Source organism: Salmo salar, chromosome 22 (assembly GCF_965601325.2).
Source record: "Salmo salar chromosome 22, fSalSal1, whole genome shotgun sequence".
NCBI classification, from domain to species: Eukaryota; Metazoa; Chordata; class Actinopteri; order Salmoniformes; family Salmonidae; genus Salmo; species Salmo salar.
In genome coordinates, this window is record NC_138312.1 from 10,842,358 (window position 1) to 10,868,041 (window position 25,684).

At 43.1% G+C, this 25,684-nt stretch overlaps 1 protein-coding gene and 1 non-coding gene across 3 annotated transcripts; both read left to right on the forward strand.

Annotated features, from left to right (window-relative positions):
* Window positions 1-2,019: 2,019 nt before the first annotated feature.
* On the forward strand, window positions 2,020-17,982 carry LOC106582730 (sodium-coupled monocarboxylate transporter 1). 2 transcript variants are annotated; one of them, XM_045705362.2, is made up of 16 exons: window positions 2,029-2,143; window positions 2,733-3,019; window positions 4,344-4,409; window positions 4,643-4,694; window positions 5,004-5,071; window positions 5,329-5,483; window positions 5,606-5,746; window positions 5,859-5,988; window positions 14,765-14,853; window positions 15,100-15,212; window positions 15,458-15,525; window positions 15,619-15,705; window positions 15,935-16,128; window positions 16,373-16,482; window positions 16,675-16,760; window positions 16,908-17,982. In XM_045705362.2, the coding sequence occupies exons 2-16, from the start codon at window positions 2,822-2,824 to the stop codon at window positions 17,031-17,033; spliced, it is 1,683 nt and encodes a 560-aa protein (XP_045561318.1). In that variant the 5' UTR covers window positions 2,029-2,143; window positions 2,733-2,821; the 3' UTR covers window positions 17,034-17,982. The 2 variants fall into 2 exon arrangements, with proteins under 2 accessions (XP_014021578.1, XP_045561318.1); XM_014166103.3 differs by having other exon boundaries at window positions 2,020-3,019.
* Window positions 17,983-18,488: 506 nt separating this feature from the next.
* On the forward strand, window positions 18,489-25,391 carry si:ch211-105j21.9 (uncharacterized). Its single transcript, XR_014382124.1, has 4 exons — window positions 18,489-18,624; window positions 21,291-21,861; window positions 21,969-22,124; window positions 22,360-25,391. It is a non-coding gene; the product is annotated as an uncharacterized si:ch211-105j21.9 (transcript).
* Window positions 25,392-25,684: the final 293 nt, after the last annotated feature.

Genomic DNA, 25,684 nt, shown 5'->3' on the forward strand with positions numbered 1-25,684 from the left:
GTTCCGGTCGAATTGGACCAATTTACAAGTTTTCTCTCTGAAAAATGTATTAATTTAATCTGATTGTCATAAGGTTCCATGACTTAGTCCACACAGGGCATCTGAACACCCAAATTACATTTTGATGATTTTCATTCAATTTTGGGTGTTTTATTTAACTTTTGTACACCTGTGGTGTTTCTGTTAAAAAATGATCAGTCTTTAGAAATTAATGGGTGAGACTACAATTAGTCTATAAAATTGAGTTCAGACACATGCCCATTCATCAGCTGGACACACTTCTTTTCCCAGACCACCGTACGCACGCACGCACGCACACACACACACACACTCTTGTGTCCTACTGCCCGAAGAAAAAGAAGAATGTGCTCCTGATGACAACTCTGCACAGGGATGCCGCTGTGAGTATCAGGGAGGACAAGAAGCCCAACGCTGTCCTGGATTACAACAGAGTGGGAGTTAATAACAACCTTGATAAGATATTTTTTATCTTTCAAGTTTCATGCACTTTTTTTTCTATTACCAGATTGTTTTATCTGCAACATAAAAATAAGATGTTGTTTGTGGAAATGCTCATTGAATTTGTGAACAATATGGAGTCAACTCTATTTGAATGTTTTTGTTATTGTTAGTAATACTGTTATTGTTACTGTTGTTCTTTAATGTGTTCAGACATTCATTTTGTAATATGCTAAAGTTTTCATGTGTAGTTTTGGGCCTATGTCCTTTCTTTACTAATAAAATCATACCGGTCTGTTTTGGCCAGGAACACAACAGATGTTATTTTGGGCCTACTATTTAAAAATTTGAAATGGTTTCAAAACAAATGTCCTTGTTAAACTTTGACACAGATAGTCTGTGATAAATAGCACAATATGTTTCATCTGAGTATTTGTTATAGTCAAAATAATCCATACATTATGCTTTCTTTACTCAAAAACAAGTTGTTTGAGCTCAGGTCAATGAGGCCTACAGGCCATAAATAGCAAATAGAAATTCAAAACTTATAATGTTCACAAAAACTTAAGTTGGTAAAAAGATCTAACACAATATTAGGTGATAATATGTGTATTATTATGGATTTATAATCAGCTATAATGGGGGGGTAATTTTGGGCCGGGAACACAGAATTAATTAACATGAAACGAACACAACAGGAGGGTTAAGAAGGGGAAGCATAGAAAAAAACGCACATAGAACAGATATACTGCTTCTTAGACTTGCTTTCATTGAGAATGACAGATCTATAACTCACATTTCTATGTGAATTTGGTCAGTAGCCCAAAAAGTTTCATATTGCAGTTTAAGTGTTTTAATTTGATGTTCATGATTGTATAGAGGATTATCCCTGCATCTCATGGTCATGTAAGGTTGTAACTGAGTCCTTGAGTGATTCAGTATCCTTATTTTCCCCAAAAACTGAACATTGTCTTCTATTTCAAAAAGTGCTTGCATCCAAAATTATTTTTCCAATATACTGACTCATGCAATGGGATGGAATGACTCATCAATGGCTGATCAATGACTGCATGTGTTGTTCTATCTCACAGCTGACGTTGCTTGTCTGGAATGTCTAATCAGTCAAGTTTTAATGTCATGTTCACTGATACAGGGTTGTAACTGCATTGTAACTTCCTTTCTTGCAAGCTCTAAACCCAACAATGCAGTAATCAATATAATTGTAGTACTAAAAATAACATAAGGTAGAACAAAAACACACGAAAATGATACAAAATATAATAAAAAAGTTTGGTCTTAGAGTCCATAAATATTGCAGGAGTTCTTGATGCGGATCCCATGCTTCGACAGTTACAACAGTGTCAGGCTGACAATGCATGGTGATTTACCTCAATAATAAAACCAACAGTATATTTCTATTGAATGCTAGAGCAGCTTGCAGGCCAAACACACTTTATGAAGTCAGATATAAAGATCATTCCGTTTTACAATCTTGGAAGGCGGTGTGATGAATTCTGTATCTGTTGTCCTTGGGTGATGATTCATTAAAGTTGTATTTATGGTTAACCAGCACCAATAGTGTGTTCTTCCATGCTTTTGTCAGGACAAGGGGAGCATACAAGGAAGTCTTGCTAAACTGGAGGATGCTTTGCTAGTAGTTTTCAGCGTTGTTCAACCTCAACAAGTAAGGAAGACTTATCACATAGGAATATTGGACATTAGTTCTTGGGATTCTAGGATGTTTGTAGAAGAACATTTCTTTCCATTGTGGATGTCTATTGTAACTGTCAAATAACTGCAATAATTTCAACACTTAATCTGTATTGATACTGGCATTCCTGAGGTGCATATCTAGTTGACTGAGAATTGATGTGCTATTGGTTTGTTCTCTTGGAAAACTGAAAAACGGGTTGGCCTCAATTTTAGTAAAATTGTTTTATTTTGACATTCTTAAGAAAAATTAAATAATAATTCTCCTTTGTGAAAGTTAAATAATTCTGTAATTCATAATACATTTATTTGATCGAATTTTAAATAGGAAAAATTGTGTGCATTGGAAAGAAAGGAAATTAAATATTAGCAACATTGCCTAACAATCAACCTGTAAGATCTAAGTTACGAGCAGTGGGTGAAGGTATTTACATAGTAAAGGTGAGATAAGTGTTGGTCCCTGCCTGAGAGATCTCTTCTGGGCTCATTAACCATGACGATCGGCACAGGGGGCCCCGTGGCCTCGTTCTCAGTATGGGACTATGTGGTATTTGTGGGCACAGTCCTGGGGGCAGCTGGCATTGGCCTGTTCCAAGCCATCCGGGGCCGCAAGAACAACAACAGCGGTGAGTTCCTACTGGGGGGCCGTCAGATGACAGCGGTGCCCGTTGCCATGTCCCTCACTGCCAGCTTCATGTCTGGCATCACCGTGATCGGCACGCCAGCCGAAGCCTATCGGTTTGGGACGGACTACTGGATCTTTGCCATCTCCTATGCCATCATGTCCATCATCACCGCCGAGATCTTTGTCCCTCTCTTCTACCGCCTGGGCATCACCAGCACCTATGAGGTAAGGAGATATACCAGTGTCAGACCCACCTGGGTCAAATACATTGTACTTTTGTGACTATTCCACTGGGTCTATTGTACCGGTCAAACAGCAAGTGCAATCAACGTGGATGGAGATAAAGTGAAGAGGAATAGGGGAACTTGGGTAAGCGGTTGGGTGTAGATGAGATGATAAGATGAATCAGCAGGGAGAGGTGTAGATGAGAGGGTGATGTCTAACATGTCTATCCGTTGTAATTTAACTAATGATTCATCACTGATCCATGAAAGCAATCTAATCCAGGAGGGGTGTCTTCCTGTTACATCTGTTTCATTCAGCATATATGATAACTAAATATGTGACTAATTGCATTAAAAGTCCATACAATTATTTCCTTTGTTTTGACAAAGAAACCATTGATGACTTAATCAAAATAATGTTGAGGCTTTAGACTTGCAGATAATAATGATGATTCTAATTTGTGAAGCGCTTTTCTCAGACCCAAGGTGCAAACATTTTATAATAAATAATAATAAAAACAATCCAGAACATAGAACACAGACAACAATCAAAGCTATATACAGGTGTCGCCAGATCCAGAGGACACAATAACAGAATTTGCTGAGGTCCTTGAAAGCTTTTCTGAACAGCACAGTCTTGAGCTATGCCTTAAAGTAGGAACGAGAGTCTGCAGCCCTAATAGTGTCTGAAAGCCCTGTTTTTAGTCTACTGCGGGGGTGCTGAAGGTAGACGGACCTGGAGGAGTGAGGGGTGCATGTGGGGCAGGAGGGTAGAATGAGGTACAAGAGATACTTGGGTCCAGAGTTGTGGATAGCTTGGTAGGTGTGAACCAGGATATACTTCTGAAAAGTCTATGCATCTTTCATTTTCATCACTTCCTGATTACCCAGATAACAATTCTAGGGAGAAAGAACATTATTGTAATGTTACACGTAATGTTCCCCTAATGTTTGAGTGTCCAGTTTTCCATTAGTTAGGGGAACAATCTATGTTAACAAAGACCTTCCGAGAACCCTTTTAGCAGATTTTTATGTCAGAGTTAGGAGGAACATTCCCTTAATTTGAAACAGAACATACTCAGAACATGGTTACCATGTTCTCAGAATATACAACATTAATGTTCTAAAAACATTTCATGGGATGTTGCAAGAAAATTCACGTGTTCAGTTTTCTGAGGGTTAGTGACCTAATGAGACACTTACGGGAACGTTCTCAAACAATTTGGGAACATGTTGTTATTAGCTGGGTAGGAACAAATATTTACAAGTGTAAAAAGCCAATGAAATCAGGCCAGGTTTGACTAAAATGTTTATTTTCTCTGCAGTATCTGGAGATGCGCTTTAATAAGTTGATTCGGGTGATCGGGACATCCATGTACATCACACAAACGGTAAATATTCAGTTAACATCATGAAGATGGGATGAAAGGATAGGCAATACTTCCCTAAGGAATTGGTGGAAACAATAATATCTGTAATACTTTAACGACAAAAAATTGCCCTTCTTTTTTCCATTGCCTGTTTTTCTGAAGCCATCTGGCCATCTCAGGTAAACATTCCACCTTTATGAATGTGCATCAAGTATATGTTAACATCAATCAACTAATTGCTGTGTTTCTTTCAGGCCCTGTACACTGGTATGGTCATATATGCGCCAGCTCTCGCACTCAATCAAAGTAAGTCATATGCAAAGTACCTCTGTCATGTCCCTTATCCAAACCACAATAATATTATATGTGCGTTGATCGAGGGTCTGGCTGATTATACATCTTTAGCTAATTAAATTGGTCTATGATCTGATGATTGTGTTGTCTAATTGTTATTGAATTGATGCTATCAGCAGCTCAAAAGAGAACATGCAGATATTGTTAGGTTAAGTGATATCATACATGATTCATATGTATATAGTTTAATCTCAAGGAAACAGTTGAAGAGTATTATTTGGACATGTCATGTAAACGGGTCTGTACCTCTGTGTGTTTCAGTCACAGGGATGGACCTCTGGGGAGTGCTGGTGGCCACTGGGGTGGTGTGCATCCTCTACTGTACCCTGGTCAGTGGCTCATCTCACACTCCCAATCAGCAATCAACACCTTCCTGCTGTGACAATACACATGACCAAGGCCAGGAGTTTTTCCTGACCCCATGACATGACCATGCAAGGAAAACTCTGTGCCCTAGTTATGGGCAATTACTAGGGTCCAGGAAACACAACAGAACCTACACATGAACATACCTCTTTTGTGTACATGAGGTTACGACATACTGTACATTCCTTCCCCTGACTCCATGTTGTATTGTTGTTCTCAGGGAGGTCTGAAAGCGGTGATATGGACAGACGTGTTTCAGATGGTGATCATGTTAGCAGGTTTCGTGGCTGTCATCGCCAGGGGGGCTGTCATCCAGGGGGGCCTGGGGAAGATCTGGGACGACTGCTACCAGGGAGGCAGGCTCAGCGCGTTTGAGTAAGTATAATGTCCACAAATGTCATGCAGGGATTGAATAGCTACAATGATAAAAATGAATTACCAGCACAGTATGACTCATAGTTTACTGAGCATTTTCAATTTAATACCTTCTAATGCAGTTTTGATCCAGACCCTTTGAAGCGTCACACGTTCTGGACGATTGTGGTTGGTGGCAGTATAATGTGGGTGTCCATTTACTCCATCAACCAGTCACAGGTGCAGCGTTACATCTCTTGCAAAACCCTAACCCAAGCCAAACTGTAAGGTGCACTCCTACTTTCCACAATTTAGAACATTCATACAGGAAAAGCTGTGAAAGAAGAATAGCAATATGAGTGTTTGTTCCATGTTTGCTTTCTTTAATACCTTCAGGTCACTCTATGGGAATATAATTGGTCTCTGGTTGACTGTGAGCTTAGCAGTGTTCTCCGGCCTCACCATGTACTCCATTTACAAAGACTGTGATCCATTCACTAACGGTGATGTAGGGGCAGTTGATCAGGTAAGTAAGTGTAAGACAGCTATGGTTAATATAGCTGTCTATTTACCACCACAAACCGATGCTGGCACTAAGACTGTACTCAATAAGCTGTAAGGCCATAAGCCAACAAGAAAATGCTCTTCCAGAGGAAGGCGCTCCTAGTGGCTGGTGATTTCAATGCAGGAAAACTGAAATCCGTTTTACATAATTTCTACCAGCATGTCACCTGTGCGACTATAGGGGGAAAAAAACAACTAAAAATGATCTTTACTCACACAGACATGCATACAACGCTCTCATTCGCCCTCCATTTGGCAAATCTGACCATAACTCTGTCCTCCTGATTTCTCCTTACAAGCAAAGACTCAAACAGGAAGTACCAGTGACACGCTTAGTTCAGAAGTGGTCAGATTAAGCAGATGTTAAATTACAGGACTGTTTTGCTAGCACAGACTGGAATATGTTCCGGGATTAATCCGATGGCATTGAAGAGTTTACCACATTAATCACTGGCTTCATTACTAAGTGCACCGACGTCTTCTTCCCCAAAGTGACCTTCCATACATATCCCAACCAGAAGCCATGGACTACAGGCAATGTCCGCACTGAGATAAAGGCTAGAGCTGCCGCTTGAAAGGAGCGGGACACTAACGCGGATGCTTATAAGAAATCCTGCTACGTCCTCCAAGGAACCATCAAACAGGCAAAGCATCAAAACAGGACTAAGATCAAATTCTACTACACCGGCTCTGATGCTCATTGGATGTGGCAGGGCTTGCAAACTATCACGGATTATAAAGGGAAACATAGCCACGAGCTGCAAAGTGACAGGGGCCTACCAAATCAGGGAAATGCCTTCTATGCTCGCTGCGAGGCTAACAACACTGAACCATGCGTGAGAGCACCAGCTGTTTCGGAAGACTGTGTGATCACTTAGATTAACATTCAAAATACGGCAGGGCCAGACGGATTACCAGGACACATACTTAGAGCATGCGCTGACCAGTTGCGAAGTGTCTTCACTGACATTTTCAACCTCTCCCTGACCCAGTTTGTAATACCTACATGTTTCTAGCAGACCACCATAGTCCCTGTGCTTAAGAACGCCAAGGTAACCCATCTAAATGACCATCGCCCCTAACCACTCACATCTGTAGCCATGAAATGCTTTGAAAGGCTGGTTTTGAAATTACTCACATCAACACCATCACCCAGACACCCTGGACCCTCCAATTCGCATACTTATCCAACAGATCCAAAGATGACGCAATCTCTATTGCACTCCACACTGCCTTTTCCCACTTGGACAAAAGAACACCTATGTGAGAATGCTGTTCATTGACTACAGCTCAGCGAAGGCCGGGTCCAAGATGTCTTTAGCCGGGACCCAGCACCTCTCCTCCGGGCCATAACCCTCCCAGTCAACCAGGTACTGGAAACCTCTGCCCTGTGGTTGAACCTTCAGGAGGCGTCTCACCGTATACACTGGCTGGCCACCGATAACCCGGGGGGGAGGGATGGGCCTGGCGACAGAAGACAAAGGACAGTGAGACATGGGCTTAATCCTAGACACATGGAAGGTAGGGTGAATAAGGAGGGTACGGGGTAACACAAGATGGACAGCAGTGGAACTCAGGACTCTGGAGATGAGAAAAGGACCAATGAACCGAGGAGACAGCTTGCGGGACTCTACCCAAAGGGGCAGATCCCTAGTGGAAAGCCATACCCTCTGCCCAGTGCGGTTGCGGCGAGCTGGGGTCCGGCGACGGTCCACATGTCAACGATACCTGGAGTTGGTCTTGAGAATAGCCGCCCTGGCTCTTCTCCAGGTACGTCAACAACGGTGGAAAAACATCTGGGCCGAGGGTACGCTGACCTCCTGCTCTTGTTCCAGGAAGAGTGGAGGCTGATTCCCCTTTCGAGTGCTCCATGGGGTGAGTCCCGTGGCAGAATTGGGAAGGGTGTTCCGGGCATACTCCACCCAGACCAGTTGACGGCTCCAGGTAGTGGGGTTGGTTGAGGCCGGGCACCTTAAGGTGGTCTCCAGGTCTTGGTTGACTCGCTCTGACTGACCGTTAGTTTGGGGATGGAATCCGGATGACAGACTGTCCCATGACCCAATAAGGGTGCAGCATGGGTACCAGAACTGTGACGAGAACTGAGGACCCTGATCGAAGACCATGTCTACTGGGAGTCCATGGATCCGGAAGACATGCTGCACCATAAGCTGGGCCATCTCCTTGGTAGTTTGGGGAGAGAGATGAAATTGGCGGCCTTGGAGAACCGATCAACTACCGTCAGAATGACAGTGTTGCCATCAGAAGGAGGGAGCCAAGTGACAAAGTCCAGAGATATGAGACAAGGGACGATGAGGGACCGGTAGTGACTGAATGAGGCCAGAAGGAGCTTGCCATGGAGTCTTGTTCTGAGCACACACTGTGCATGCAGCAAAAAGGCAGAGACGTCAGGGACCATTGTTGGCCACCGTTGTCGGAGGAAGGCTAGTGTACGACGGGACCCTGGATGACAGGTCAGCCTGGAGGAATGAGCCATTTCCAGGACTGGACTGGATTAGGGACAAACAGCCGGTTAGCCGGGCCCCCTTCAGTTCCAGGCTGGGAGCGTTGTGCCTCGCGGACCAGGTTTTCAATACCCCAATCCACAGTGGCAGCAAGGCATGAGGTATGGAGAATGGTTTCAGAGGTCGAGGGTGTGGCAGAGGAACTGTATAGGCCGGAGAGGGCGTCAGGCTTCACATTCTTTGACCCTGGGTGGCAGGAGATGGTGAAGTTAAATCTGGTGAACAGGAGGGCCCACCGAGCCTGCCTGGAGTTGAGGCGCATGGCTGTACGGAGATATTCCAGGTTTGTAAGGTCGGTCCAGACCAGGAATGGCTGTTCTGCTCCTTCCAGCCAGTGCTTCCACTCTTCCAACGCCATCTTCACCGCCAGGAATTCTCGGTTGCCAACATCGTAGTTCCTTTCATCAGGATTGAGACGATGGGACTGGAAGGCACAGGGATGAAGCTTCTGGTCCTGGGCAGATCGCCGGGACAGGATGGCCCCCACTCCAAAATCCGAAGCATCTACTTCCACCACAAATTGACGCAAGGAGTCCGGATGGATGAAGATGGGTGCTGTTGTGAACCGATGCTTCAGGTCCACAAAGGCTTTGTCGACAGCTGGAGACCATTTGAACGGTACCTTGGGAGAGGTGAGTGCTGAGAGGGGGGCCGCCAGGGTGCTGTAGTCCCGAATGAAACGGCGGTTGAAGTTTGCAAACCCAAGAAACCGTTGCAACTGCACCCTGGACGTTGGTTGAGGCCAATCCACCACTGCTTTCACCTTTCCAGGATCTACCAGAACATTGCCCTCAGCAATGACATATCCCAGAAAGGTGATTGTAGAGCGGTGCAACTCACACTTCTCGGCTTTCAAGAACAGTTGGTTCTCCAGGAGGTGCTGAAGGACCTGTCTGACATGAAGAACATGTTCTTGTGCAGATCGGGAAAAAAACAGGATGTCGTCAAGGCACACGAACACAAACCGGTTTAGCATGTCCCGAAGCAAATCATTGACCAAAGCCTGGAAAACAGCTGGGGTGTTGGTGAGTCCAAATGGCATGACCTGGTACTCATAGTGTCCACTGGCTGTGTTGAGGCTGTCTTCCACTCATCCCCCTCGCATATCCCAACAAGGTGGTAGGCATTTCGAAGGTCCAACTTGGAAAATACGGTGGCCCACTGGAGAGGTTCAAACGCCGAGGAGAGGTAGGGGCTAACGATTCTTGACAGTAAGGTCATTAAGTTCCCGGTAGTCAATGCACGGATGCAGGGTCTTGTCCTTCTTCTCCACAAAGAAAACCCTGCACCGGCAGGAGATGCAGACGGACGCATGGCCCCAGTGGCCAGAGACTCCTCAATAGCTTTGGTCTCTGGTCCAGACAGAGAATACAATCAATGCCGAGGTGGTGTAGTGCCTGGGAGAAGATCAATGGCACAATCATAAGGACGGTGCGGGGGAAGGGAAGTAGCACACTTCCAGGAGATCATGGCATTCTGTGGGGATAGCAGAGACATCCACAGTCTTGCTAACATCCAGAGGAAGATGACTTGAGGAAGGCTGTGCTGCTTGAAGGCAGTGGGAATGTCAAGATGGGCTCCAACCCAGGATGGAGCTTGTGGTCCAATCAATCATCGGATTGTGCTTTTGAAGCCAGCAAAATCCCAAAACAACCGGAACATGGGGAGATGCAATGAGGAGGAACTGTATGGTCTCACTGTGGTTACCAGAAATCCGTAATTGAACGGGCACAGTACTATGGGTGACTTTCCTTATAGAGCGGCCATCCAGTGCCCTAGCATCCATGGGCACAGAGAGAGGCTGAGTGGGAATACTAAGCTCCGAAGCTATCGTGGCATCCATAAAACTTGCATCAGCCCTAGAGTCAATGAGCACTCAGAGAGACTTAGACTGAAGTTTGCAAACCCAAGAAACCGTTGCAACTGCACCCTGGACGTTGGTTGAGGCCAATCCACCACTGCTTTCACCTTTCCAGGATCTACCAGAACATTGCCCTCAGCAATGACATATCCCAGAAAGGTGATTGTAGAGCGGTGCAACTCACACTTCTCGGCTTTCAAGAACAGTTGGTTCTCCAGGAGGTGCTGAAGGACCTGTCTGACATGAAGAACATGTTCTTGTGCAGATCGGGAAAAAAACAGGATGTCGTCAAGGCACACGAACACAAACCGGTTTAGCATGTCCCGAAGCAAATCATTGACCAAAGCCTGGAAAACAGCTGGGGTGTTGGTGAGTCCAAATGGCATGACCTGGTACTCATAGTGTCCACTGGCTGTGTTGAGGCTGTCTTCCACTCATCCCCCTCGCATATCCCAACAAGGTGGTAGGCATTTCGAAGGTCCAACTTGGAAAATACGGTGGCCCACTGGAGAGGTTCAAACGCCGAGGAGAGGTAGGGGCTAACGATTCTTGACAGTAAGGTCATTAAGTTCCCGGTAGTCAATGCACGGATGCAGGGTCTTGTCCTTCTTCTCCACAAAGAAAACCCTGCACCGGCAGGAGATGCAGACGGATGCATGGCCCCAGTGGCCAGAGACTCCTCAATAGCTTTGGTCTCTGGTCCAGACAGAGAATACAATCAATGCCGAGGTGGTGTAGTGCCTGGGAGAAGGTCAATGGCACAATCATAAGGACGGTGCGGGGGAAGGGAAGTAGCACACTTCCAGGAGATCATGGCATTCTGTGGGGATAGCAGAGACATCCACAGTCTTGCTAACATCCAGAGGAAGATGACTTGAGGAAGGCTGTGCTGCTTGAAGGCAGTGGGAATGTCAAGATGGGCTCCAACCCAGGATGGAGCTTGTGGTCCAATCAATCATCGGATTGTGCTTTTGAAGCCAGCAAAATCCCAAAACAACCGGAACATGGGGAGATGCAATGAGGAGGAACTGTATGGTCTCACTGTGGTTACCAGAAATCCGTAATTGAACGGGCACAGTACTATGGGTGACTTTCCTTATAGAGCGGCCATCCAGTGCCCTAGCATCCATGGGCACAGAGAGAGGCTGAGTGGGAATACTAAGCTCCGAAGCTATCGTGGCATCCATAAAACTTGCATCAGCCCTAGAGTCAATGAGCACTCAGAGAGACTTAGACTGGTCTCCCCACAGCACAAGAGCAAAAAGGGGTGTGGGGGTGAACTCCCAGTCTGACTCACCATGGATTTTACTCACCACCATGGTGAGTAAAATCCAGAGCAAGGTAGTTGGGTGGTGAGATGTGGAGCAGGTGACAGGAGGCAGAGACAGAGCGGTAACTGCAATGAGAGGATAAATGGTGTCATGCATGGAAACAGGCACAGCAGTGTAACAGGATCTTGAATAATCATAAATGGCTAGGATCATGAACTGACTGAGCAGAGATTACAATCTGGCAGAGTGGAAGTGGCAGGACTGAGTATTTGTAGAGGTCTTGATTATGGAACGAGTTGCAGCTGGTAGGGATCTGCTCTGACTCCAGCACACCTGTCTCCAACCACGCAATCACACAGAGAGGGAGAGGGAGAGAGAGTTTACAGGGGGAGTAACTGCAGGTCAAGAAGACACAGGATGAACACCAGAGGGCGTAGGAGGAGCAGATGTGACACTGATAACCTAGCTCTTCCCAACTGCATACGCTCAGGAGTATCCAATTCACCCGTCGTAGATTCCCGAGAGTGCTCGGGTGGCTTCGAATCCTCTCGGAAGAACTGCCTTCTTAAACTTCCAGATTCCCTTGGAGGTGAACGCGCCATAGCGGGTGCATGAGTGTGTCCGAGACCAGACTTCCTCTCACTCTTGTGTTCCCTTAGGCGTCCATCAATTTTAATGGTAAGGGAGATAAGCGAGTCGAAATCGATCGGCAATTCCCGAGTAGCTAGCTCATCCTTTACCTCCTCAGATAATCTGTGCAAAAAAGTATTGGAAAGAGACTCCGGATTCGAGGCATCCTCAGCGGCTAATGTGCGGAAATCAACCGCGTAGTCTGCCACACTATGGGAGTTTTGACGTAAGTCAAGCAGTTTACTGGCCGCCTTCCTCCCGGAAACAGGAGACTCAAATACCTTTCTCACTTCTGCCATGAATTCCTCCAGATGACCACAAATGTCAGATTGTTGCTCCCAAACTGCCGTAGCCCAGGAGATCGCCCTTCCCGACATTAGCGTAATAATATACACTATCTTCGATCTGTCTGAAGGAAACAAAGATCGCTGTAGCTCAGAAATAAGCGAGCACTGAGAATGAAAACCCCGGCAGGTACCAGGATTCCCAGAATATAGCTCTGGAGGAGGTAAGCGGGGTTCTCAGGGAGCCGGGATAGGCTGTACAAACTCACCACAGATAGGGGAAAAATTACTGGGTGATTTGGGTTTAGCCTCTAAGCTAACTCCCTGATTTGCTCCATAATAGCCTTTAACCCATGGTCGTGGCATTCCGTCAAGGACCTGAGCCCTTCCAAAAGGCCAACTCCTCATGTCTCCTAATGGTGACTCCCTACGGGGAGACAGTGTGGCAGAGCTGGTCCAAGTCTGCTGGGTCTGTCATGGCCAGTTCGTACTATCAAGGCACAAGGCGAGACCCAGATGCAGACACAGGAGGCAGATGGTTGGAGTCTTACACTGTTTAATAATCCAAAGGGGTAGGCAAGAGAATGGTCGTGGACAGGCAAAAAGGTTAAAACCAGATCAGAGTCCAGGAGGTACAGAGTGGCAGACAGGCTCGTGGTCATGGCAGGCAGAATGGTCAGGCAGGCGGGTACAGAGTCCAGAAACAGGCAAGGCTCAGAACCGAGAGGACTAGGAAAAGGAGAATAGTAAAAATGAGTATGAAAAGAACACGCTGGTTGACTTGACTAAACATACAAGACGAACTGGCACAGAGAGACAGGAAACACAGGGATAAATACACTGGGGAAAATAAGCGACACCTGGAGGAGGTGGAGACAATCACAGGAACAGGTGAAACAGATCAGGGCGTGACAGCATTACCACTTCGTATGGCAACTGTTTGGCATCCAACCGCAAGGCGCTACATAGGGAAGTGCGTATGGCCCAGTATATCACTGGGGTCGAGCTCCCTGCCATCCAGGACCTTTATACCTGTCGGTTTCAGAGGATGACCCAAAAAATTGTCCAAGACTCCAGCCACCCAAGCCCCAGACTGCTCTCTCTGACACTGAACAGATCTGCCCCAAGCCATAAGACTAAACAAGACTGCTAAATAGCTAATCAAATTGCTACCCTTTTGACCCTCTCTTTCACTGACTCTATGCATGTACACTGGACTCTACCCACACTCACACATACTTCCACTGACACCCCAACACACACACACACACACACACACACACACACACACACACACACACACACACACACACACACACACACACACACACACACACACACACACACACACACACACACACACACACACTCACCCCATACGCAGCTGCTAGTCACTTTACCCCTACCTATATGTACAGTACACAACTACCTCAATTACCTCATACCCCTGCACATCGACTCAGTACTGGTACTCCCTGTATATATCCATGTTATTTTCTACTCCCTATATATAGCCATGTTATTTTCTACTCCCTATATAAAGCACTGTTATTTTCTACTCCCTATATATAGCCATGTTATTTTCTACTCCCTATATATAGCCATGTTATTTTCTACCCCCTATATAAAGCACTGTAATTTTCTACTCCTTATATATAGCCATGTTATTTTCTACTCCCTATATAAAGCACTGTTATTTTCTACTCCCTATATATAGCCATGTTATTTTCTACTCCCTATATAAAGCACTGTTATTTTCTACTCCCTATATATAGCCATGTTAATTTCTACTCCCTACATAAAGCCATGTTATTTTCTACTCCCTATATATAGCCATGTTATTTTCTACTCCCTATATATAGCCATGTTATTTTCTACTCTCTATATATAGCCATGTTATGTTCTACTCCCTATATATAGCCATGTTATTTTCTACTCCCTATATATAGCCATGCTATTCACTGTGTCACCATTTTTTTTCTTATTATTTTTAACTCTGCATTGTTGGAAAAGGACCCATAAGTAAACATTTCATTGTTACTCTACACCTGTTGTCTACAAAGCATGTGACAAATAAAATGTGATTTGATTTGAATTTGATTTGACTACGGCAGTGTTATGAAATTTTGAAACTGACCGGTGTGTGTGTGTGTGTGTTTGTGTAAACAAGCTGCTTCCTTACCTGGTGATGGACACTCTGGCAGCCTATCCTGGAGTCCCTGGATTGTTTGTGTCTGCAGCATACAGTGGTACCCTAAGGTGAGTATACTCCAAGGGGAACCCAAATAGAGAAGGTTTGGTCACACATATTTTCTAGGTGGAAAAGGTCTAGATGGATATTTAAATTGATTGGCATAGTAACACAACCCCACCTCACGACCCCCTACCCCGTCCTGGGTCCAAACACAAGCGGTATTCCACTACTAACCTATCAATGAATGTGTTTAACTATGAATTCCCTGCAGACAAAGGACATTATTTCTCTTCTCCTCGTGTCTGTTTCAGTACTGTGTCCTCCAGCATCAATGCGCTGGTGGCTGTCACTGTGGAGGACTTCGTCAGGCCAGTGTGCAAGAACCTGACAGATAAACAGGTGTCCTGGATCAACATGGGCCTCAGTGAGTTTCACACAAAACAATAACCATCTGACAAAATGTCATGACCGCCACAGCCCTATGTAAGACTAACAAAATGATATGTGGGTTCATTCAAATAATAATGTGATACAAATATAGAAGGTCAGTTAGAATTTTTCTTTAGTATGTACATTATATCTTGTTACTTTACATGTAAATATATTCTTAATCATCATATGTTCATCATATGTTTTTCGGATATTTAATTATCTTTGGACATATTCCAGGTGTTTTCTTCGGGTTTTTGTGCATTGGGATGGCTGCAATAGCTTCACTGATGGGAAGCATTTTGCAGGTAGGAAAACAATCAGATGTGGCTCTGTAGCACCACCTGCTGTCTGGTAGTCATCCCCTCCACTTTATGTTTCTAACAGTTGTCTCTTTTCAGGCAGCACTGTCCATATTTGGAATGATAAGTGGACCTCTTCTTGGACTTTACGTACTAGGCATGTTCTGGCGCACAGCAAACTCAACAGTAGGTATCCCCAATCTTATTCATATCAATGTCATCATTCATACTTAAAGACAGATTAACTCATTATTCAAAGAGAAATGAACATCTGTAAATACTATAAAAGTCCTGACATACAAATCAATATTTTGTTGTTAAATACAACAATGTTAAACGTTAGACAATATAAAAATGTATGTAATGTATCTCTATAGGTAAGACAGTACTGCGACTGCTTCCTTATGCCTTGCAGGGGGGACTCACAGGATTGATAGTGGGCCTTGTTATTACCCTGTGGGTAGGGATTGGAGCGCAGATATACCCACCCTTAGCTGATAAGACCAACCCCCTGCCAATCAGTGTGGCAGGCTGTAACCGCACACAGGACCTGAACTACACCACCCTGGCCCCATGGACCATGGCAGTAACACTGACCCCTCTGCCTGAGTGAGTTACTCACAGTCACTTTATAACCACTGTCTCCAAAGTCACCCTATTCCCCATAGTGTACTTACTACCTTTGACCAGTCCTATGGTGCTTATAGTTATGGGTTAGCAGCCTTGTTAAACCAGCCTGATCTTGCCAGCTTACATTCTGTTTCATTGAAAGGAATCTGATTTCACGGGGCTAATATGTTAGGGGGGCTGAGATAAAGTTGCTCAGGTATGACTCTTTCTCTTGTTGTTACAGTGACCGGCCAGCTCTGGCAGACTCATGGTACTCCCTGTCCTACTTGTACTTCTGTCTCCTGGGCACTCTGGTGACTGTGACCGTGGGCCTGGTGGTAAGCGCGATCACAGGTGAGGACACCTCCTTTAGCGCTAACCCTAACAGCATAGTGCATGTTATGAGTTATGTTTGACATCATGACCTGACGAGGAGTTTGGTTTCGGAAAAACTCCTTGCCCTAAGCATAATGACTTAGGCTCGTTCAAATTGATATCGTATGCATTTAGTTAAGCCAGACATCTCCCTGTGTTGTGTCTTTCCAGGTGGCTGCAAGCAGGATAATCTACGCTTGGATCTCTTTGTAAGGAGAAGTGATCTATTCTGCGCTGGCTGTGGCAAGGACTCAGAGGTAAAGCCTCATCCTCCAACCCTCTCTCTCTCTCTCTCTTTCTCTCATACTGTAGGCCTACATCTGAATTGAATGTTCTGTGGCTGTGTCTATCTCTGTGTGTGTTAATAACTGGCTCCTGGTGTGGTCTTTGTGTGTCTTCCACAGGCATTAGACCCTGAGATAAATGAAAAGGCTGGGTCAGAGCTGAAGAATGGATCAAACAACGCTGGATTCAAAGACTCTCAGTTTAACATTGTGGATAAGGATGTGGAGAAGGTCACTAAAATGTGACGCTGCCACCAAGCTAAATACACTCTGTCAACTGGAGTGCTCCAAGAGAACGATTTGTCCGCTCACATTTCCATTCTAGTTTTATTGTAATGAAATTCATTGCTAAGAAAAGGAAGCCCAAGTGTGTAATTACGCAGATGAAGTCTCTAATCAGCAAATGTGTGTGTGAAGAACAAGAACACAAGAACAAAGGACTAGCATTACTAACCCCATATTCAACAGGGTCAATATGAACCGTGGGTCTGACAAAACATACATGTTATTTTTATGTATTTATTTTTGCTCAGTTGGGCTTTCAATTTATCGCTGTCGAGAGTTGTAATAGTAGAGAATGCACAAGGCACCAATTCAAAATGTGTTAGTGTATGGGCAGTTTTCCTCTTGCTATGTCACTCACTGACAGACTTTAAAGAGCTATTTATAACCTGTCAAAAATGTCCAGTTGATCAACTAGGTAGCCTATGGTAGCTAGGTAGGTATGTTAGGCTAACCAGCTATCTAAATCTTGTAGTTATCATGGCCAGATTAATTGACCAGGGGCCTCAACCCCTCCATTGTTTTTGTTGAGTCACTAAAGTATCATGTGAACACACATATGACATGGCAAAATGTCTATAATTGGAGGAAATTAGCTTTAAAACTGCAACAACAACAAAAATAAATCACCAACAAGAGGGGTGTGAACAGTTTGGGGTCGATGGATTGTGAGGTGGGGGTTTATGACTTTTCAACATTGTGTTAAGATTATAGATAAAATACATTTAATTAAAAATACATAAATTAAAATATACATCTAACATACTTGTAACTACAAATAATGGACTTATAATATGAGCATATGCAGTTGATATGTAATCATGTTTATTTTGTGTTTTACAGCCCTTTAGGCTGATACAATACATTTGACTGTATATTCATGTTGTGGCTATAAATATTGTGCTGACATGTATACCGAGTTAGCGTGCTGTGATTGTTCTTTTTGGGATTTCTTTCATTGTCAAGTTGTTTTCATAAACCTGCTTGGTTCAGGGCAATGAGCTAGACACAAATGCACGCTTATTTCTAAACAGGTTTGGAGTGCAACAGTTATACTGTATCTTGTATGCATCACATGCATCTTTACCGAGGTGACCATATTCATTAACCACAAACAACTGTACGCTACTAACATACTACTTCAATTTGTTTTCGTGGGGCAAATACCCAGGGTCACATACAGTTAACATGCAGTAGACAAAGCGATTTGTGCAGCCTACCATACACAAACATCCAAAAAGGTAGAGAAAACATTTTCTTCCTTTCTTACCTCTCCGGAACACTGGTTTAAATAATAACTTAAAGATAACGTATCTGCAAAAAGTTCTGATTTGTTGACTGTAAGCCTACATGTAAAGAGTTTTTCTGACTAATGACCAGGTCTCCTTGCCAACCAGCAGACAATAAAGGAAGTGAACACAGAAGAGGACCGCCCACTTCACATTTCACTGGGCCATGAAAGCAAGCCTTCTGCTCTCTGCGGTCTGTAGGGAGTGAAGAACAAAGCAATAAACCAAGTTCCTGGTTTCACGCTCATGGGTGCTGGCTGTGTAAGGTGAGCTAAAACTATTTTCTGAATGTTGACTGTGAAAATAAAATGGTAGGGTATAGGGAAGGCCAAAAACACAGTCGAAAGATAGCATGTTAATTAAACACCATATGTGCTTAATATTTCAGTTGCCCTCTACTTAGTTTCAGAAGGCAGGTGCATTGGTATTGTTCCGGTTCCAACCACATTTTTACGGATGTTCTCGCAGGTGCAGCGAAATGCTTATGTTTCTAGCTTCGACAGTGCAGTATACATAACACTAATTTAAATGAAGAAATATCAGAACGAGCAATGTCAAAGACCAGAATATATATATCACTACTGTTTATAATATATATACACTACTGTTCAAAAGTTTGGGGTCACTTAGAAATGTCCTTGATTTTTAAAGAAAAGCTCATTTTTTGTCCATTAAAATAACATAAAGTTGATCAGAAATACAGTATAGACATTGTTAATGTTGTAAATGACTATTGTAGCTGGAAACGACGGATTTTTTTTATGGAATATCTACATAGGCGTAGAGAGGCCCATTATCAGCAACCATTACTCCTGTGTTCCAATGACAGACGCCTCACAAGTCCTCAACTGGTAGCTTCATTAAATAGTACCCGCAAAACACCAGTCTCAACGTCAACAGTGAAGAGACAATTCCAGGATGCTGGCCTTCTAGGCAGAGTTGCAAAGAAAACGCCATATCTCTGTCCAGTGTCTGTGTTATTTTGCCCATTTTAATCTTTTCTTTTTATTGGCTAATCTGAGATATGTCTTTTTCTTTGCATCTCTGCCTAGAAGGCCAGCATCCCAGAGTCGCCTCTTCACTGTTGATGTTGAGACTGGTATTTATGTATATAATGGTGTGTATGGGCAGTATATGAATAGGAAAGGTGTGTGCATCAGTAGTTATATAGGATGAGCCTTGACTGGAATACAGTGTATACATATGAAGTAGGTAAAACGGTATGTAGACATTATTGAAGTACCCAGTGTTCAATGCCTATGTACGTAGGGCAACAGTCACTAAGGTGAAGGGTTGGTGGTAGCCGGCTAGTAACAGTGACTAAGTTCAGGGCAGGGTACTGGGCAGAGGCCGGCTAGTGGTGATAGAAGCCGTTTTTTAGTCTCTATGCCCCAGCTTTGATGCACCTGTACTGTCTCCGTCTTCTAGATGGTAGTTTTTTTTTATACTGTAGGCTCTCGTTTCGTTATTATGATGTTAATTCTTTAGTGGGCTGAAATAGGTGCGATTCTGCCTACCTCGGTCAAATACACATGTGCTGTAACATTTTGCTAATACAAAGGCTACTATACACAGCAGGCCTACCTGAATACAATGACAAAACATGCGTCGTGACCAACGTTTCCTCTCAACTACACGCGCGCCAAAACCCGTGACTGCTGCGCAGATCCCCTCGGACTACTGCGCAGAAGCAGTCCACCGAGAGAAGAACGAAATTGAACTTCGCTCAACTTTCTAGAGTTTTCCATGTTAGTTAACACTATCAGCGTTCGCTTTACTGTGGAAATTGTGATCGAATCAACGCAATATTAGCCACCTTCAATGCAACATACCGAAACAAAACGAACAATGCAAGAGATTGCATTGTAGGCAGAACGCATCAGAGTATAATTCTTTCATTGACAGGCATGGTCTCATCCCGTAAACTACACAGACCGGTGCAGTAAGCCTATATGCAAATAGACCATTGCCATATATGGATCCGTGCCATTTGCTTTGATCTGGACTTTACAGCTGTGGTCGTGAGTAGATGTGCTTCTTTTGCGATTAAAGCAAGAGCTGCATGTGGCCACCTGTGCACATTTTGTTCATATCCTTTGCTAGTTTGTTATTAACACAATTGTACCTTTCTAGACATTTTTGAAAAGTGAGTCAGCTAAAGAGCTTTTTTTATGTGTTAAAGGTCGTGTTGTATTTTGACACTGGCTTGAATAAGCTAAGTAGCCAGTAGGCAGATGGTAGCATAATTTGTCTGATTCTCTGTAATAATGGTATGGGAATAATAATACATTTTATTTTGTAAAGTGGTTTCTTGCATCAAACAACTCCATTTTCAGTCACCTCCTTGTCTGAAGGACAAGTGGATAAACAGGTTAATGTCGAGCCCTGCTTGTTTTTTTTTCTTCTTCAAAAGCCTCATGTAGGCCTACATTGAAAACCACACATTGGCTGCTACTGTAGGCTGAATGATAGAACAGCTATTTACATGTTAAAATGTTATGGGATGCATTTTGTCCATTGTTTTTGATGGTAGGCCACTCTGGTAGGCCTACATTGTGATCAAATAGCCACAGCAGCCTACTTGGCCACTGTTAACACTGTAACTTAAAGCGGGTACAGCCTCAGTGGTCACAGTAAACGCGCGCTGGAAGTTGCACAGAATTTTCACAACGTTCAAGTTTGCGCTCAGCAGACCAGAAATTTGCTCAATGCCAAAAACATTGCAAGAGAACATTGGTTGTGACTCATATGTATGGTATCCTTTGGGACTGTGAAAAAATAGGACAAGTACAGGCTTGTGTTGTTTCTATATTAGAACACACAGCCTGAGGGACTTTAAGATATGGTTGGTCAGCACTGTATATACACAGCTGTTTTTGTTTTTACATTTGGATCCTTATAATACATGTTTTTATTATGTTGTTCACTATAGGACCAAAGAGAAAACATGATGGCCATTGATCACAGACTTTCTCTACCCCTGGCAAGTTTTATTTTGGCCATTTCCTTGACTACAACTACAACAAGCTCTTCTGAGAGAGGAAATAATGCCACTGCCACAAATATCCATTTGGTTACGGCAATCACAGAGACAATGGCTCCAAACCAGACCTACACCACTGCCATGTCAACTCCTTCAAATGTCACTGTTGACGGTGCTCTCTCTACTACAAGTTACCATAACTCAAGTCAGAACAGCACTGGAACAACAACTCACAATGCTGTGCAGGACAACTCAACAACCACAACAGCACTGGCTGAGAGCTCAAACACAACCACTGAGTCAACACCATCAACTTTGGCCCCTACAGCTAATGCTACATCAGCAGACGTGACAGTCCCAGGTATTGTCACCTCCACTCCACCAACCACCCAAGCAGCCAAGACCACTGATAACCAAAACAGTACATCAAATATCCCACCACAACAATCCACTAAGAATCTTCCTCAAACCACCAATACCGCCACGTCGATGACAACAGCAACACATAATGTGACACAAGGTAACTGCTGCTGGTTGATATGTCTGTCTTTAAAGATGATTATTTATTATACAACAAAAATGTAAGTGAATTTCAATTATTCACATCTTTCCTGGTTTATTCAACAGGTTTTGGACTAGACAATTCAGAAAAATTCATGACGGTTTTCTTCAGTGTTGTGCTTGGGGTGTTTGTTTTGGGAATATTTATGTACACGTTGAATAGATGGAACCAGATGAGGCAATACTCACATCGACCTCTCTATAACAACTCTGAGGCCGAAGGTAAGAGAATTCATATATTATGTTCTCATAAAATCTTTTGTCAATATCTCAAATTGATTTTGTCATTCTCACTAAAATGTAGACACATTGCCAGTGCATGCAGGCTCTAATTGAATGTTATATTCATTTCATTCTTGTGTAATACATTATTATATATTGTATTACAGCTGACACATTTGTGCCACTGTAGTGAATGTTACATTAGTTCTTACAACTCTACTCAATGCATTTTCAGTGGGTGAATCCCTCGCAGCAGACGACACACTTGTAATTTCAGGAGGACTCTACGATGGTTCACAAATCTATAATCCAACTATGACAACTACTGACATGACGGAGGATGAGTTCAATTTTGATAACCGTCCACACGTGTCCCAGCCGTCAGAGTTCCGACTGGAGTTCTTAACTGAAGAACGAGAGAGCTCCCCAGGCTATGAGGCCTCTACCTTTCATACTTTTCAGTCAATTGATGATGATTTTTAATGTCAAATCTAGCTTCTTCTTTTTTTTACTCCAGTTTGTAAATAATGTCAAAACTAGCCAATAGGCTTTTTTTAACATCACTTTAACAATTGCATTGTTTATACAGTTGAAGTCGGAAGTTTACATACACTTAGTTTGGAGTCATTAAAACTTGTTTTTCAACCACTCCACAAATTCCTTGTTAACAAACTATAGTTTTGGCAAGTTGGTTAGGACATCTACTTTGTGCATGACACAAGTAATTTTTCCAATAATTGTTTACAGACAGATTATTTCACTTATAATTCACTGTATCATAATTCCAGTGAGTCAGAAGTTTACATACACTAAGTTGACTGTGCCTTTAAACAGCGTGGAAAATTCCAGAAAAAGATGTCATGGCTTTAGAAGCTTCTGATAGGCTAATTGACATTTGAGTCAATTGGAGGTGTACCTGCGGATGTATTTCAAGGCCTACCTTCAAACTCAGTGCCTCTTTGCTTAACATCATGGGAAATTTAAAAGAAATAGGCCAAGACCTCAGACAAAAATTGTAGACCTCCACAAGTCTGGTTCATCCTTGGGAGCAATTTCCAAATGCCTGGAGGTACCATGTTCATCTGTACAAACAATAGTATGCAAGTATAAACACCATGGGACCACGCCGCCGTCATACCGCTCAAGAAGGAGACGCGTTCTGTCACCTAGAGATGAATGTACTTTGGTGCGAAAAGTGCAAATCAATTCCAGAACAACAGCAAAGGACCTTGTGAAGATGCTGGAGGAAACAGGGTCAAAAGTATCTATATCCACAGTAAAACGAGTCCTATATCAACATAACCTGAAAGGCCACCCAGCAAGGAAGAAGCCACTGCTCCGAAACCACAATAAACTACGGTTTGCATCATTATGTTTGGAGGAAAAAGGGGGACGCTTGCAAGCCGAAGAACACCATCCGTGAAGCACGGGGGTGGCAGCACCATGTTGTGGGGGTGCTTTGCTGCAGGAGGGACTGGTGCACTTCACAAAATAGATGGCATCATGAGGGAGGAAATTTATGTGGATATATTGAAGCAACATCAAGACATCAGTCAGGAAGTTAAAGCTTGGTCGCAAATGGGTCTTCCAAATGGACAATGACCCCAAGCATACTTCCAAAGTTGTGGAAAAATGGCTTAAGGACAACAAAGTCAAGGTATTGGAGTGGCTATCACAAAGCCCTGACCTCAGTCCTATAGAACATTTGTGGGCAGAACTGAAAAAGCGTGTGTGAGCAAGGAGGCCTACAAACCTGACTCAGTTACACTAGCTCTGTCAGGAGGAATGCGGCAAAATTCACCCAACTTATTGTTGGAAGCTTGTGGAAGGCTACCCGAAACGTTTGACCCAAGTTAAACAATTTAAAGGCAATGCTACCAAATACTAATTGAGTGTATGTAAACTTCTAACCCACTGGGAATGTGATGAAAGAAATAAAATCTGAAAGAAATAATTCTCTCTACTTTTATTCTGACATTTCACATTCTTAAAATAAAGTGGTGGTCCTAAGTGACCTAAGACAGGGAATTTTTACTAGGACTAAATGTCAGGAATTGTGAAAAACTGAGTTTAAATGTATTTGGCTAAGGTGTATGTGAACTTCCAACTTCAACTATATTTTGTATGTATATTATTTGTATTTTTTCTTCTTAGTACTTTTTTCACCCTACCATTCCATCCCTACCCTAATTGGATTCAGCTAATGGACAACAATACTTATACCGCGACTTACAGTTATTTCGCTCTATGATACCTGTAGTTAAATAATTATACATATATTCCTAACTTCCTCTTTCTTCAAGTGTTGGATTTTCACCCACAGCGCAATCCATTATTCATTCTGATCTTAACTCCAACCCTCCGATGTCCACAGATTAACCCATCTTTCCCAGTATAATGCAATTTTTCTATTTCCTTTTACAATACATCCCTTCATTTTACTATGATGTCTTACGAGGGTCCTGAACTTCCCTAATTGTAAGATTTCTACCAATATTGCCCTAAAATGTATACTTTACCTAGGAGTATAATGATATTTCGCATTGACTGATTGTGGGTTTTCAGATCCCCTAACAATGCAGGTTGCAGGTCCTGCTGAACACAAACATTAAGATTGAACAACCATTCCTGGACCTGACTCCAAAATCGAGCCACCAATGGACTGTACCATAAAATATGTTCTATTGATTCTGTTTCCTCATGACAGTCTGCACAAGGCTGACTGTTCAATGCCCAATATATTGGGCATTCATTTTGTAGCAAGTATTTTATATTATAGCTTAAATTTAAAAGAATTGATTGAAGTGTCAATTGTTGTTTTATATATCAATTCATAGACCCGAGGCCAAGGTATTGAGACATCAAAAGCATGTTCTCAACTGACTTGAATTTTATGCGGTATTACTGTCAAACACTTTGACTGATACATTTTTCGATTTATACTGCTCATTTTAAGCCATTTATGATTTTTAATGGGTGGCAGACAGATTAATTCTTTAATATCTTCAAAAAGTAATGGTCTCTTCCAATTGACATAGACTGACCAGGTGAATCCAGGTTAAAGTATGATCCCTTACTAATGTCACCGGTTAAATCCACTTCAATCAGTGTAGATAAACGTTACAGCCTTATACTAAAATGGATTAAATATGTTTTTTTCCACATCAATGTACACACCAAACCCCATAATGACAAAGTGAAAAAAGGTTTTTAGAAATGTTTGCAAATGTATTCAAAATAATAAACAGAAATACCTTATTTACATAAGTGTTCAGCCTCTTTGCTATGAGACTCAAAATTGAGCTCAGGTGCATCCTGTTTCCATTGATCATCCTTGAGATGTTTCTACAACTTGACTGGAGTCCACCTGTGGTATGTTAAATTGATTGGACATGATTTGGAAATGTACAAACCTCTCTATTTTATGTCCCATAGTTGACAGTGCATGACAGAGCAAAAACCAAGCCATGATGTCGAAAGGAATTGTCCGTCGAGCTCTGAGACAGGATTGTGTCCAGGCACAGATCTGCAGCATTGAAGGTGCCCAAGAACACAGTGGC

Bases quoted from the DNA above. Each gene is read 5' to 3' on its own strand.
- LOC106582730 (XM_014166103.3), top strand. From the start codon at position 2,663: ATGACGATCGGCACAGGGGGCCCCGTGGCCTCGTTCTCAGTATGGGAC. The intron at 4,695-5,003 runs GTAAGTCATATG...TGTGTGTTTCAG, and splicing joins AGCTCTCGCACTCAATCAAA to TCACAGGGATGGACCTCTGG. The intron at 15,706-15,934 runs GTAGGTATCCCC...TATGCCTTGCAG, and splicing joins GGCGCACAGCAAACTCAACA to GGGGGACTCACAGGATTGAT.